Below are 16237 nucleotides of genomic sequence, written 5' to 3' on the forward strand. Positions count from 1 at the left end.
AGAAGATGGCTGTTCCAGCCGGTGTTGGAGGCGCCCGTGAATTCCAAGAAGTCGGGTCTGGGGCAGCAGGAGGAAGGTGACCGCTCGGGAGGGAAGTCAAGGGGGGTGGCGGGAAGGGGGGGGCAGTGGGTGGGTTCGGGGTTGACTTTGAATAGCAAGGGGCACTTTCTCGAGCGGTGTGAAATGAGCAATAAATGTATTAGCGGCCTAACAAGAGAGCTGTAACAGTGACAAAGAAAAGCTGTTCAAAGTTGGCGGCTAATCTCCCACCCATCTGCCCAGCTCATTACCATGGAGCCAGCGATCGGATGCCAATCAGGCCTCAATAGCGGCTTTCGAGTCTTTATTAGCCGGGCGCCGCTTGGAGGGGCTTCGCTCAGGGGCTGTCAGCCTGGCCATTCTTAACCCCCATTTCCAGGGGTTTTATAACTTGGTTGTAAATTGCTATTAAATGTAAGTCTGCCCAATAATGAACCTTAAGCCCCTCTGCCCACCGCCCCCCCACCCCCCGCCTCTCCTCTCTCTCTCTCTTTCCCTCCGGGTCCTATTGTCGTCCTTGCGGGGCCTTGGATGAGGCCTGCCCCCAGAGACGAGCAGACATTGTTGCTGCCGCCGCCAGAGAAAGCCTCTTAGCCTTTAAAATAGTTAATAATTAGATTAAAACTTCAAATAAATTAACTAGAGAGTGAATGGGGAGTCGTCGGGAAGGGTTCCTCCGTCTACTTTTTTTTTTTTTCTAGACAGTCCCCAAATCATTAAAATGGATCACGTTTCTTCTCAGGCTCAGCCCTCGGGGCTGGCCTATCTGTTCCTGGAGGAAAAGGGGGCCGGGGCTGGTGTCCTGCATGCAGGACCCTCCGCGGCCTCCCGCTCACCTCCCAACCTCACCACTCTCCCCTGCTCCAGGGGATCTGCGGGGGGAGGGGGTGGGGGGTGGCCTGGGTCACAGAGGCTGGGCATAAGATGGACTCAGTGCTCCAGCTGTCCTTGAGGGGCTTGGACTTTAAGGGCCTTTTGGTCCCCAGGGGGCATGACACTCAAGTGTCTGAACTGATGGCAGAGGTGGAACCAGAGCGGTGAAAACGCCCATTGGCGCAGCCAGACTCTTGAGAAACACCAGGAGGAGGCCGATGATTAGAGCACCACCATGTTCAGCTCCAAGGAGCATCATTTCTGTGGCCCATTTTATAGGTGAATGGAATGAGCCCGAGACCTAAGGTCACACTAGCAGCGGGGAGCTGGGATCTGTCTCCGAGTCCCTCTTCTCCGTCTCCCTCCCTGCCTGTAGCTGGAGGGACCAGCCTCCCTGCCTGGAGTTGGGATGCCTCCACGCCCCTTCTTGGCTCCTCCAGCTCCTGCCCAGCGCCACCTCCTCCCGGAAGTCTCTCCGACTTCTGCAGCCTCCTGGAAAAGTTCTTTCCTTGGACATCCTCAGCTCTCGCCCTGAAGCGGATCCTGTTCCTTCCATTACCCAGCATGTCTTGCCTTCCCCTCTGTCTTCCAAGGCAAGGTGGGGGTAAGGGGCCTGATGCCAGGCTCAAGGCTGGGCACTTGGGCCAGGCCAGCAAATGCTTCATGTTGGTTGCAGAGAAGATGAAGAGGAAATCAGTACAAAGCAAGTGTGGCAGCAGCTTTGAGCCCAGGGTGAGGAGTTAGGGAGATGCACCAGGCAGCTAATTAAGGAGCAGCTGTGGGGTCAGAGGGGGCCCCCAAGGTTGACTCTCCAACTGGGTGAGCGCCCCCTTGGTGACCACTCCTGCACCAGACACACCCCATCCAGATCTCACTCTGTACCGTGAAAACACGAGGTAGTGGGTGCTCTTTTATCCACAGTTTACAGATGAGGAAACTGAGGCCCAGGATAGTGGAGTGACTTCCCCAGAATGCTCTCTCCAGATCTGGTGTCCACCGACCAGGGGACAGCCGCTGGGGTGCCTTCCTCCAAAATCTGGAGGCTTCCACGGATCATGCCATCCGGGGAGGGGGTATCTGGGAACATTTGAAGACCCCCATCTGAACCCTGGCTTCCAGGAAACACAGGAGGACTGCAGAGAGCTCATGCCCAGGGGGCTCCCAGGCAAGGAGGGGCAGGGAGCCAGGGCCCCAGAAGTCCACCCTTTGGAGTCTGGTGGGCACCTACCTTTCTTGAACTCGATCTCAAGGGTGTCTGGGCTGTTGGGGGCCTTGGCCGGGTCCTGGGTCTTTGTGTAGAGGCCTGGAGGCGCTTGGTTCTGACAAGACAGAAAGAGGTTGGAGGATGGTGTGTCCGAGCCGAGCTGTGCCAGGTCAGTCTCCTGCAGCCCTCTCCAGAGCCAGGGTCCTGCTGGCACTTGTGGTCTGCTGGCCACTCCAGCCAGCGGGCCGGCCTCCCAGCCCCCCTACCTGGAGCCAGCCCCACTTGCCAGGGGCCTGGGAAACAAAGGGCTCGAGAAATCAGACAATTTTTCCCCTCAACTTGATCTCATCTTTTTCTTTGACGCCCCCACAGCTGGAGGTGGAATAGCAGGAGGAGCCAGTCAGGCAGGAAAAGCGTGACTTTGGGGGAGTGAGGCGCGAGGTGGGCTTCCCGGAGCGGGCGTGGGCACACGCACTCTCTCTCTCTCTCCGGCACCGGGAATTGGGGTTTATTCTGCACTGACCGCAAAGCTAATGATTGCGCCTGACCCCAGCAGGTGCTCCGGCGGGGAGAGCCGTCCCTGGGGTCCCCGAGGTTAATACACACAGGGAGAAAAGAGAAGAGCGAAGCAAAAACCCATTTGAAAACACATCAACCTTTATGTATATTTTTTCCTGGGCGTGTTGGAAATTGGGCCTCTTTCTCGACTCGATGCGGTGGTGGAGGGGCGGCTGGCTGCCTGGAACTCCCCAGGTCCCTTCCCTCCACCCCCCCACCCCTGCAGGCTGCGGCTTGGACCCTTGCCACGATGAGGCCAGGGGGGCTCTTGGGCCTGACTGCTCAAGTCCGTCCCGTGGGCATCCCAGGGCCCAGCTGTTGTCCACCTGCTGACGTCCTGGGAAGTGCAGTCCCTTCAATCCCTGGCTGTCAAAACCCTGCAAGCATTCCCGTGTCACTGCGCATCTGCAGTTTCCTTTGAGTTTTCTGCAGCCCTGGTTGGTGAGGTCAAGTACTGTCCCCCACCTATGGAAGAAGAACTAGGGCAGATGGGGACTGTCGATGCTGTGACGTAGGCTGCGCGGGGGTGGCAGAGGCCACATGGCCCAGGGCAGGAAAGCCACGAGGACTTGAAGAGGGATGTGATAGATTTCAGAGTGGTGGAAAACACCCCAAAGCTGGGAGTCGAGATGTCAGGCTGTGGAGCCTGGGACAAGTTGCTTCACCTCTTTGAGCCTCAGTTTTCTCATCTGTAAAATGGGTGGGGAGGGGGAATGATACCTCCTTTTGACTCTCTTGGGCTTCCCTGTCTTGGGCTCAGACAATAAAGAATCTGCCTGCAGTGCAGGAGACCCGGGTTTGATCCCTCAACTGGGAAGATCCTCTGGAGGAGGGAATGGCTACCCATTCTAGTAATATTGCCTGGAGAACTCCACAGAGGGAGGAGCCTGGCAGGCTACCAGACACAACTGAGTGACTAACACTTTCTTTTGACTGCCTTATGATTTAAATACATAGACAGTTTCTATATTTCTTACTGGACATGAAAGTCATCCAAGAAGGTGCCAACGAGGGCCCCACAGGTGACAGGATGGCTGGAACAGCCTCCTGGTGACACCTGCCTCGGAGAAGAGCTGCTCAGGAGAAAGGGGGCCTCCAGGACCCCTGAGGTCGCTCCCTGCGGTCACCTTGCTTGTTGACTCTATGTCAGAATGACCAACCATCCTGGTTCCAGGCTCAGAGACCCTCCCCACCCCCGCCCAGTCCTGGGCAAACAGGGACAGTGATCCTTCTAGCTTTACTCCTGGGCTCAGATGGGACTGGGAATAAAGCCCTTGTGCCTTCAAAGCGCCTTCGAGGCCAGCTGCCATCCCTTCCCCTGTTTCCCCTTAGGGGGCAGGGACAGGGACCCAGAATGGACCTCCAAGACAGACCCAAGGAGGGGCGGGGCCTCCTTGAGGACCTCCAGTCTGATGGCTCCATGGACCAGGTGGAAAAACCAAGGCCAAAGAAGCCACTTGTCCACATCACACTGCCCTGCCCCACGGGCGTGGGAGTCAGACTGAGGACTCTAGACCCCTGTCCAGTGCCTTTTCCCACCCTCCACGCCATTTCCCAGCTGCTTTGTCGAGAAACAGCACAAGGGATATGGTCAGAGACATGCCCGGCTCCCCAGGCCTAACCAACCACCACCTTCCCTGGCACCAGGGTTATCCTCGGCCAAAAGGCAAAGTGAGCCAGGGCTTGGGGCCTCTGGGCGACCAACAGGACTCCCCACCTCCTCCCCTATCTCCCTGGGGCTCCTCACTGACTGTCCAGCCCGGGCTGAACTCCGTCCGAGTTGCCTGCCAGGGTTGACCGCCTGCCGCTCCATCCAAACTCGCCTGCTTCCCACCTCCACCCTCACTGGGCCTTCAGACTCCGACCTGGGGCTTGTCACTTTCTCCTGCCGCACTTAACCGGAGCCACAAACACAGAGAGAATGGAATGGGATGAGTGCATTTGGGAGGAGAGAGGAGGTGGGAAGACCAGGCGGGTCCCGCATCTCTGCTCTCTCTGGAGTGGGAAGCAGGACACCCTGACAGCACCGATTAAATAAAATAACTAAATAGAAATAAAGTGACATTTGCTTTGCATTCCGAGGTGGTGGCTCACGCCTGCCTTCTTTTTACTCTGCCTTCCTAAAAGCCCAGTTCAAATGACAAATAGTTTGTTGCTGAGTATCAATACCACCTATTTATCCATCCCAGCGGGAGGGCTCACTTCCAATGTCATCTTGGGTTGGGGCTGGGGGTGTTGGGGGAGGGAAGAGAGTGAAGAAAAAAAAAAAAGGAGAGAGAGTTGGTGCGGAGGGAGGGGGGATGGGGAGAGGGCGAAAGAAAGCATGAAACAGGGCTGAGAAGGAGAAATTGGAAGCAAATGGCCCATGAAGTAAACCATGATGTAGAGGCATGATCGATGCGGCAAATGGTTTATTCATCCATCAGATATGGCGGGCCGGAGACTGAATGAACTCTTTCACTGTGGGCCGTATGAAGTTAAAGCAAGTAAATTTCTATCTTTCTTCGCATTAGCTGCCTCATTGCCCTTCAATCAGCCCTCATGGAGGCAGAAAATGGCTCCACCATCTGCCTTCAAACCCTCCCCTCGGCAGGTCTCAGGCTTTTTTTGGAGCGGGGGTTGGGGAGGGAGGGGGCCAGCGGTTCCCTGAGCTGGGTCTCCCCAGCTCCTCCAGAGGGGGCCAGGGCTGTCCAGGGTGCAGAGTTCCTCCACTGTGGGGAGCAGCACCCGCCTGGGCCCCTGGGACCTACTGGTAGCAAGGGGCTGCCCTGGCCCCCACCTGCAGCAGGGTGGCCTGGGAAAGTGGAGCCGGAGTGGCCAGCCCCTGGGTCCCTCGGCCTGGCCCTGCACTTCTCAGCAGGAGAGTGGTCTCCCCCCTCCCCCTGGGGAGGGCAAAGCAGAGCATCCACTCCTGAGAGAACCTCATCTCCTTCCTCCCCACCAAAATCTTAGCTGGCCAGAGGAGGGAAGGTGGGACCCCTGGCCCCACGGCTGAGGCCTTGGGCCCTGTGCCAGGACAGGCCAATGGCTTTCACACCCCAGGAGGCAGGTGTTGTGATGTCCAGCTGTTTGCATAAGCCAGAGGCTCAGAGAGGTTGGGTAGCTTGCCCAAGGTTGCAGCCATAGAAGCAAAGCCAGGATTCAGACCCAGGTCTCTGGGAACCAGGCACTCACCTTCCCACTTGACTAGGGGGTAGAATCCTGAAAAATACACTGGCCAGCACCTCCTTGTCCATGCATTGCCCTCATTAGAAAGGAGGCCTGAGAGGGGCGGGGACCTGCACCCCGGCAGCAGCGAGGTGAGAGCGTCATCACAGGCCGCTAGAGGAGCCGCTGGCCTCCGCTCAGCCTCCCCCAGCCCCCTGGGCGCTGACTGACTGGCTAATTAGGGGTGGCTGGCCTGAGTGTCGTGGGGTCAGCCAAGCATGAACTAGAAAAGCCCGTGACCAGCAGGCAGCGGCCCCGTGGGGCCATCAGCCCCCAGGGGACGAGGGTGTGGGCTCTGCTGAGTGACACCGCCGGGCTGAGGGCCGAGCGGGTGGGGAGGGGAGGTGTGTGGGCCATCAGGGAACCAGAGGCTGCCGGGAGGTGGGGGGGGGCTCATTCCTCTGGGCCTCAGTTTCCTCCCCCAGGACACGAGGAGGCTCAGAGCCGAGAACGCAGACCCCAGGCTTGGCTCCAGAAACAGCCCCTGGTATAGGTTAGATTATTGCCAACGCCGACCCAGAGGGCCCAGTCCCCGTGGGGAGCTCTCCCCAGGACCAGGCTCACTCCACCCTTGCCCAAACCATCCTTTCCAGCTGGCCTTCCTAGATCCTCTGCCCCCCGGACCCCCCCGCCCTGACCCAGCTGCACAAGGGCCCCTGCCCGCCCTCCCAGCACACTTTCCCCCTAACATCAGACAAGCAGCCCACCCCACCCCCAAATCAGCCAGGGAATGGAGACAGTCCTTGGGGGGACAAAGAGAATTTTTTTTCTTTCTTCTTAGGATAGATTTCATCCTGCCTCCCCCATCTCCCACGGTGGGCAGGGGGAGACACAAAGGAACCCCTCCTCCCCCCCCAAAAAGAGAGAAAAATCTAAACTTCAAACACGGCCCCGAGATCCAGCGTGAGCCAGCCAGGGAGGCTGGGGACCCGGGACCAAGGCGGGCGGGCTGGCGGGTGCAGAGCCCAGGCCCAGACAAACGGGTCCTGAGGCTGCGATCTGTGCCACCTCCCCCTGTGGCAGCAGCCGAGGCGGCCGGGAGCTGGTGGGCACAGACTGGGCCCTCCCACAAGTGTCTCATCTGCCTAATTGCTTCTTTATTGTCTCTCAATCGCCCTCTCCGTTCCCTGAAATATTTCCTTCCCCTATTCATCATGGCAGCAATTAAGAAAAAAAGAGCGCCGGGGAGGGGGAGGATCTGAAAAACGCGGTGTGGAGTGGGCAGGCGACAGGGGCCCGGCGGGGAGGGTCGGGGAACACATGCAGGGCTCAGCCGCAGCCCCAGGCCCGCCCCCCGTGAAATTTCAAATTAGGCTACAAACACGCCAGACCGCCTCGGCAGCGGAGCAGCCACCACCTAAAGACAGCCGGCTCGGGGGGACGGGGGATTACCTTGGGGTTCTCCAGGATTCCAGCCTCGTAGCTGCAGGGGAGAAGGAAGACAGAGGGGGGAGTCAATGTGGGAGGAGCAGAGGGACACTCCAGCAAGAGGTGGTCTGCCCTCCCTGAGGCCGCCGGGCTCCGTCCATGAGGGTGCTCACCGAGGCCTGGCAGGTGACGTCTTACCTAATGTGCATCAGGTTCTCGTCCATGCTCCACGGGTTCTTGGGGGTGACTGGGACGGGGATTCCGTGTTGCTGCAGGTGAGAGGTTCAGACAGCACGGGTAAGACAGTGTTGGCACGAGGCAGCGTGAAGGCCACGAGCATCAGGCCTGCTTGCCTCGGTTTCCTTTCAAAGTCAAAGACACCCCCAAACTCTGGCTCCCAGGCCAACAAGACCCTGGGCCCGCCCTCCCTCCAGTCTCCTTCTCCCCACCCCAGGGTGGCCTGGGGAGTAATGGCCCCATTTCTGAACACACCCAGGCAGAGACTCTAAGACCCAGTGTCTGAAATGCTGTGGAGTGGATGCTAACCTTGGAGGTTTCTTCCAGATTGAGTCCACACCTCAGGTGCTGGGGGTCTCCCAGCACCATCTGCGGACCCCCACCCTACGAGCTGGGAGGTGGAATGGACCCACCTTTCACTGTGGATCTCAACCAAGGCATGTGCACCCTCGGGGGTGCTTAACGCTCACCCAAGGAAGCAAGAGGTGCCCACGAGAGCCTCTGGTTCAGGTCACTTGTTCCTAGGTTGTGGCCGGGCACTTTCGGGGCCCACGTCTCCCCTGCTGCCTATGGTCACCACACACATCACCCTGCAGCCCTGAAGAGGAGTAATCCCCCATCTGATTACTCTTTGCTTCCCAAATGATCCAATTCTTTGTTTAGGGGGAGACCCCACGGAAAGCCTGGGCCTGAAAGGCTGTGGGTGACATGTTGAAGGTCTTTTGTATGAGGACATATTTGCTTCCTGAGCTGTCCCTTGCCACCCAGGCTGACACCTGGTTGGATCTAGCACAGTATACCATCCTGCTCACTTCTCCCGGGTTTACTGGATACAGAAGACAGCTAAGCAGCCTGGCCCAGCCCCTATAAATCAGCAAGACTTCCGCTCTGCCTCCCAGGCCCCCCTTTTCAGCACTTCGCCCAGGTGGGTCCCACCAGTCTCCACCAGCAGTACCCCATCTTTCCGGACAGCTCTCTGCCTTGGCTCAGCTCATGCCCACAACTAAGATTCTAGAGGCTTCCTCCAGGGAGCTTCTGTTTCCTTCATCACCGCCTTAAAATTTCAAAATAAAGCAGGTCTTTTTTCCCCAGCTTTACCTACACACTCCGTTTTTAAAGCAACAGTCTACATCCACTCTAAAATCTGCATCCTCTTCAGTGGAGACCACATGGGCAAATGGAACACTGATCCATGGAAGGCTGATCAATGTCGGGGGGCTCCTTGCCCCCACAGAGGTGCCCAGAGTCAAATCCACGTGCTAGCCCTGTTTTGTCTCCAGGCAGGGAAGGCCAGGTGTGGGGACCAGGACCCTGCTTGTGCCAACTGGGCTGAAATCCCCACTGAGGAGACTCCCGTGGGCTGGGGGCCGAGAAGCCAGTGGGCAGGTTCCTTGGAGCCTTTCTTTTGGGGGGTGGTTTGGAAACACTCGTGCCTTTTCTCTCTCCCACTGGGGCTCCGCCGGAGCAAGGAGGGAAGAACAGGACGGGCGGCCCTTCCTCAGCAGGGAGATATGCACGAATGCCAAACACAGGCCTTCATCCAAAGAGGCTTGTTTCCCCTCGCTTCTCTGTCCCGAGCTCCCCGCCAACACACACACCCACACCCCGGAAACTCTGGATGCAACTGACAACAGAAAACAAAACCGTCTTCCGCATGCACAGAAGACTGCCCTGCTTTCCGGACCCCGACCTTGCACGTTGGCTTTAAAAGCATTATGGTGACAGTGATAAGGATGGGGCGGTTCTGAGTGGTTTTCCCTTAGGATGATGGATTTGGGGGGAGGTGGAAAGTGATACAAATGCATGTTTGTCACGAGTCTCCCTATAGCACCTTGTGGCCTGGGTGACTTAACGGGGCGCTTAGGGACTTAAGCGGGGGGTTTTCAAAGCCCCATTGATTTTTGTCGGCTGAAGCAGCTGCGTGGCTCTGAGTTTTGGACAGAGTCTGGCTGCTGCTCAGTTTTTGCAGCCACTCCCAGGTGCAGAGATAGTGCCATCATTCTAGAACGTGGCCAGATTTTTCAGAGCTCGATTCTGACACCGGCCTCTGAGGGAGGCTCAGTGGTGGCGACCCAGACTCTCTCGCTGGGGCAAATTTTCCTGCTTAAAAGGTTATTTGAGACAGAAGCTGAGCCAAGAGCCTTGGGACAAACAATGACTCCAGAAATTCTGGCAAAACCCAGGAGCCGCTTCTGTTCCGGAGCTTCACAGAAATGAAGGACAGCGTTATGGGTCAGCCCTTTCTCCAACCACGACTGCCGGCGTGAGAACGGGGATGGGCCGGGACTCTGGATTCATTATTCTTCAAGATAAAACGTGCTTCAGATTCTGTATCCTCAAGGAGACCAAGGAGGGGAAGAAAGCCTCTAACCCTGTTCCCTTAATAGCTCTGCTATTTGAAAATTTGTTTGGCAACATATGGGCTTGCTCTTGTAAACTCCCCTTTTAATAATAAAACAACAGATGGTCGAGGAGATCTTTCCTCCGAGCTCTCCAGGTCTTAATGGGATGCTGGCGGTAGGGGCAGGGCCGGGTCCCCGCCGCGTCCCCCGCCACGCGGCACCTTGGCTGCGGCGAAAGCTCACAGCCAGCCCCGGAGACTGCTATTTAAAAACCCGAGCAATTTTCTGGTGCGTGCACCAGGTTGCTTTCCCCTGTCTGATTGATTGAGGCTGTTTGTCAAGCGCTGCCATCGAGTCGCTAAAAAGAAAGGTACCCTGGGGAGTGGCTAAGGATCTTGATGCAAAACTTCTAATCTGTTTTATTGCAACTTGTACTTCAAAAAGGGCTGGTGCCGCAGAAGTCTTTGTCTGCCTCTGGCCCTCGGAGCACCTACCTGTTCCTGCGAAAGCGCCGGGGACAATTAGTCAGGTAATTAGGGGAAGAGAACAGCCTCGCTCACAGCCCCCGTCTGTCCCCTGAGTGACACACACCCCAGAGGTGGCAATCTGAATGGGAAACGAGGGGGCCGGGCGGCCTCCCGCTGGGTGGACTGCGGTGGGGGGTGGGGGTGTGCGGGGTGACCTAAGAGATGCTCAGTCCCGGCGGGGACCACAGTTAGTTCTGTGGGGCCAGCCCAGGGAACAGGTGCTGCGGGAAGGCACCAGGGCTGACGTTCGGTCCCCAGGCGCGGATACCAGCCCCGGCTTCGAGCCTCTGGAGGGATGTGCCTGGGGGGGCAGTGGAGGGCGGGTGACAGCGGAGTCCGGCCTTACCTTCGCGTACTCCATCAGGTCGTTGCGGCCCTGGAAGCGGTTATAGAACTCGGGCATCCTCCAGGGAGCGATGACCTGGATACGAGACAAGGAGTCAGGGCCGCCGGTTCCTCCAGGCCCTGAAGCTGCAGAGCTGGCCTCTCTGAGAAGGGCCTGAGGGTCCACCGGTGGTCTGGGTGGGGGGTCTGTGTAGCCCACGGGGAGGGCGGTGGGCAGGGGAAGGACACGGCCTGCCACCCCAGACGGTGGTTTTGGAGAAATCTTGAGTTCCATGGCAGAATGGCCGTGTGCCCCCAGGTGGGTTCCCTGCACTTCTGGAGCTAAGTCTCCCCAACTGAGACGTGAGGGTTTGAACCAGACAGGCCTCAAGTTTCTCGATGGCACCCCTGTCCAGAGGTTCAGGGGCCCCCACCCCTGGTGACTAAAGCCACCCAGCCTGGCCCTGTGGGGGCTCAAGCATGCCCCCCAACCCACCCCTCCTTGCCACCCTCCTACCTCCCACCCCTAGGGCTGCTCTGGGTGGGGGAAAGGAGGGGAACTGGAGCCTGACTGGAGGCACAGAACTCATCCTACCAGCCTGGGGGTGGGGGGTCAGGGACAGGTCCCCCAAGAAGAACCCCGCTCAGCCTTGGAGCTAGCCAGGCGTCTGCCCAACTGGGGGTGGGGAGGTATCATCTAGATGGAGAAGCTGGTTTGATTTCTAGGCTGGGGGTGCCAGTGGGACTGGGGCGGCTGCACCACCCCCTGCCCCAGTCCTGAAATGAGCAGAATCTGGGTGGAGCACCCTCTGGCCTCATCCTGGTTCCCAGAGACCAACTTGGGGTCCCACACCAAGCCCCATCCCACCCCTGGGCTTGGCTTCTGCAGACAAAGACCCAGAAACCAGACACCCTGGCCCCCCAAGTTGCTGTGGGAACAGAGAGTGGGGGTCAGGCCAGGGCCCAGGCCCACATGCCTGCAGCATCAACAGGCAGCTACTGTGGGAGGGGGCTTCTCTGCCTCCTGGTGTTTGGGGTCAAAGCAGATCACTAGAGCTTATTACTGCTCACCTCTGGGCCACTCTCACCCCCTAAGCAGCTGCTTGCTGGTTGGTTAAAGGGACAGAGAAAGAGGTTCCACTTAAAAGAAAAAAATGAAAGCCCTTAGGGCCCCTTGCGGACTTGGGAAGGGCACATCTTTTGTAGATTTTGCCCGAAGTGGCCGCAAAGAAGCTCGGGGCCACGCCCACCCACATTGTCCAAAATGGCAGCCAGGGGCCACACGTGGCCACGGAGGCCCGAACTGTGACTGGTCCCGGTTGTAAGTGGAGAGCACACAGCGGGTCTTAAAGACTTCATACCGAAAGAATGTAAAATATCTCAACATCGATAACATATTGAATGATACCATTTTGGATATACAGCGTTCTGTCATTAAAATGACGTCACCTGTTGTTTTTTATCTTGGTTTTTTGATGGGGCCACTAGAAAAATCGAAATAATCACCCTGGGGCTTGCATTTTGCAGTGCTCAGTGTAGTTCTGTTGTGGGCTTTGTTCACTAGATGCCCGGAGGCCTCCCCATCCCATGAAGGAATCCAAGGACCCGGGGTCAGGGTTCAGGCAGCCGGGGAGGCAGGGGCCTGAGCTGGGAGGCCCCCACTGGGAGCGGAGGGCTGTGAGCAGTCCTGAAATCAGCCCAGAACGGTCCTAGTCCGCACATGGGAAGGCAGACCTGGACCCGCAAGGACGCTGCTGGAAGGGCAGCCTCGTCTTTCCGTCCAGTGCCTGAACCACCTAGGCGCTTGGGCAGCCTCTCCGGGAAGGACAAACGGTCAGGGACAGAATGCTGTCCCTTGCGGCTGGGGTAAGTGAAGGGAGCTCTCCATGGGAAGAAAAGGGCTCCACCCACCACGAGGCCCCTGTCTGGGGAACCTCCCAGGGAGTCCCATGCCCTGCTCCTCGCCCTGGGGGCCTTAGCTCCCAGTACCCACCCTTTCAGGGGAGGAGCAACATCCTACCTTGATCTGGGGGGCCAGCGAGTAGCAGGTAAGCTCAAACCGGATCTGGTCATTCCCCTGAAACATACAATGGGGGGTTTCAGGAGCCACAGAATAAGGACTGTTTGAGGGGGTTCGGGAGAGAAGCAGTGCTGGGCGACCTTCGATGGCACCCCCTGGGTGCTCCCCACGGAGCACTGTGGGGTGTCTCCCCACGGGCTCTCTCCTCCTGAACTGGGTGCTACAAACCCGTCTGAAAGATGAACACTGGGCTTTCTTGGAGCAGGCTTTCTGCCCTGGACTTGAACCCGGGTCTCCCTGAGTGCAGAGCCGAGTTGTGTGGACACATGAGTGTGAAGGATGTGTGTGTACAAGATTCCCACGTGACGGTGCGTGTGGAGTTGTGATGATCCGGACCTCTGCGTGCACTGGTGTGAGGGTGCATCCGTGGCAGGTGGGGGCTGTAGGCCACGGCGTGCACAGGCATGGGTGGGTGTGTGTCTGGGAATTCGACAGGGCATGCACACGGGTCATCATGTATGTCCACTCTTTGGGGGGGACGCATACACCTCAGGGCTGGAGGCCTGGCTCCGCTGAGATCTCAGGCAGCCTCCCTGGGGTTGCCCACATCTCAGCCACTTCCTGCCTGGCCTCGCCGGCCCTGAGATCGAGCTCACTTCCAGAGGTTTCATAGCATTGTGTCCACTGAACTGGGAGCCCCGGCTCCTCTGGGGGCCTTGGGTCTCCATAGTGGCTGGTTGGGGGACGGGTGGATACAGATGACCACCAAGGCCCTTTGCTTCTCTGCACAAACCGGTCCAGAGGTAGGAGCGGCTCGTCTGAGGGCAGAGCCCAGCCCAAGCCGGGGTATGGGGGCCCCACCGCCCGCGTCCCCCTTGAGCGGGTGGTCTACATCCTCACGGGGAGGAGAGGGCCCAGCCCGCCAGCCCTGGAGACAATGGCTTCCAGCCACCCGCCTGCCCCCCATCAACTTGGCGGCCTGGAGGGAGGCTTAAGCACTGTGGAAATAACAGAGGGACCTCTCGCCTACTGTGAAAACTGCACGGGCGCAGCCAGGCAGCGGCGGGAATAACATGTTATTTTCCAGAGTCTTGTCAGGCGACGCGGAAATACTGGTTTCAGCCCCTCTCCTTGGAGCCAGGAGCCGAGGCTGCTCCTCTCTGATCGCTGCCCGGGGCCCACGGGCTGGGCCAGACCCGCCGCCCCCATCAGCCTCCATCCAGTCCCTCCAGCGAGGGCCTACTATGTGCTGGCTTACCCACAGGAGAGCCAGCTGGCAGCAGCGGCGGGTTTCTAACCCCGTTTTACAGATGAGGCGATTCAGGCTCAGAGAGGTGGACCCACTTGTCCAGGGACACACAGCCAGAAGGCACCAATCCCACCCTGACAGCTCACCATCAGGTCACGGGGCTGAGCTCCATACCCAACTCCACGAATACCTTACACGGCAGCGCCCCATTATTATCCCCATCTCAGAGGATGAGATGGTTGGATGGCATCACGGACTCAGTGGACATGAGTTTGAGCAAACTCGGGGAGAGAGGGAAGGACAGGGAAGCCTGGCGTGCTGCAGTCCATGGGGTCACAAAGAGTCGGACATGACTGAGCGACTGAACTGAACACCATCTTGCCCCCATCTGCCCCCGTCAATCTTTCCCTGGCTGAGCATCGAATAACAGCATGGATGGGGAAACTGAGGCACAAGTGGTAATGCCCGCCCAAGGGCCAGTGGGTTGCATAGTTCCCGGAGCAGTGGCGGTGGTACTTGATTAGAGGCAGGCTTACTTTAGACTCGTAAAGCATATGGTCTAGTGTTACATATCCTGGCGATTATTCCTCCAGGGCTTCAGGTTTCCCCAGCACAATGGTGGCTTGTGCTTCCCTGGACTGGCATGTCGGGCTGGGGTCGGCCCAACAGGATCGCCGTGGGGACACCCATCTGTTCCCGAGCCAGACGCCCTCGCAGGAGCCAGAGTTGAAACTCTGTCCCAGACAGGCTCCGAGACCTGTCCGCTCCTTCCCCTCCCTGACTCCGGGACCCCCGGCCCCAGGGAGCCGAGGGGGGAGGTGTATCACGTCCCGCACACCCACCATGTGTCCACGTGCAGACACACGTGTGCAAGGCAGGTGCCGCGCCCTCGGGGACTGCACGGGGCCCTCCCATCTGCTCCTGGACGAGCCACACAGATGGCGCCGTCTACAAGACTGCTGCCCGCGGCCCTCCAGCTCCTATTCCCAGGCCCCTCTTCCAAAACCAGGGGAGGGAGGGAGGAGGCCTGGGAAGGGCCACCCCAGCTCCTGCGCAGCCCTCTGACGGGGAGGGATCATCGCTCACTCTGGATGCTCATCTCACGTGTTCAAGTCACTGATGCCCCCCTTCCGGGGGGTGGGGGGCAAACAGACCACCAGCCCCTGCAGGCAGGTGGCCCCTCTCTCCCTAGCAACCCCCTGTCTCACACCTGGCGTCCTCTGGAACCCTCCAGGCCTCCCTGCTCCTCTCCATTCTCCCCGCTCTTGTAGGCATCTGTCTTCAGAGGCTGCTGGGGGCTTCCCCAGGTCATGCAAATGAGGGGAAACCGAGGCACGGGAGTAAGTCATGCCCATCAACCCCCAGAAGAGATGGGAGATGTCGGGGGTGAGGGCAGACCGGGACCCCTCGTCCCCTGTGGCCTTCCTGCTGCTGGTCTTGGAGCGCCCCCAGTAATGTTTCAGATCTGTCTCTCTAATGGACACTGAACTGCAGGGCTGCCCCCAGATCTCCAGAGGCCACAAAACTACTGCAGCCAGTGTTCTCAGAACCCAAGCCCTGCAGGACCAGAGAGGGAAACATTCCCCGCAGGGTCAGCCCAGGAAGGCCTCAAACCTGAGCCTCTGGTGCCCTCTTGTGTCCAAATGGAGTGACGCACACAACTGCTGGCCGCTGTTTCCACCAGCCGGCTTATGGGCTCAGTTATGTCTGGCTCTTTGCAACCCCAAGGCCTGTAGCCCACCAGGCTCCTCTGTCCATGCGTTTTCCCAGGCAATACTGGAGTGGGTTGCCATGTCCCCCTTCAGTGGTGTCTGAGTCTTTGTGACCCTATTGACTGTAGCCCGCCAGGCTCCTCTGTCCATGGGGATTCTCCAGGCAAGAATACTGGAGTGAGTTGCTATTTCTTCCTCCAGGGGATCTTCCCCACTCAGGGATCAAACCCAGGTCTCCTGCATTGCAGGTGGATTCTTTACCACTGAGCCACCAGGAAAGTCCATCAAAGCAGCTTAGGTGCATTATTTTAAAAGTAAAGACAATTTAATTTTAAGAGGGTCTGTGGCATTTCCAACCTTCCTAAGTTCAACAGTGCCATGGTGGCGGGGCCTGGAAGCGTTAAGTGTTGGGGACGAGGTTGGTAGATGAACTCTTTACCACGTGCCACCTGGGAGGCCATTCCCAGCTACCCGTGAGCTAGTCTGGCAGGGGTCTCTCCCTGGATCCACAGAGCCTCCCCAGCCAGGGGCAGACCCACCATACATGCATTCACTCCACTGAAAGCCACCCACCCTT

General features: G+C 58.4%; 1 protein-coding gene across 1 annotated transcript in view; it reads right to left on the minus strand.

Annotated features, from left to right (window-relative positions):
- The window catches only part of ASS1 (argininosuccinate synthase 1), a 50391-nt gene that overhangs the window by 20822 nt on the left and 13332 nt on the right, over positions 1-16237 (minus strand). The window contains exons 5-9 of the mRNA XM_065928246.1: positions 12700-12756; positions 10702-10776; positions 7448-7518; positions 7274-7304; positions 2141-2231 (exon numbers count right to left, since the gene is read on the minus strand). Of these exons, the coding sequence (XP_065784318.1) occupies positions 2141-2231; positions 7274-7304; positions 7448-7518; positions 10702-10776; positions 12700-12756 (325 nt within the window). The remainder of the gene's footprint in view (positions 1-2140; positions 2232-7273; positions 7305-7447; positions 7519-10701; positions 10777-12699; positions 12757-16237) is intronic.

This window comes from Muntiacus reevesi, chromosome 3 (assembly GCF_963930625.1).
Source record: "Muntiacus reevesi chromosome 3, mMunRee1.1, whole genome shotgun sequence".
Classification (NCBI taxonomy): Eukaryota; Metazoa; Chordata; class Mammalia; order Artiodactyla; family Cervidae; genus Muntiacus; species Muntiacus reevesi.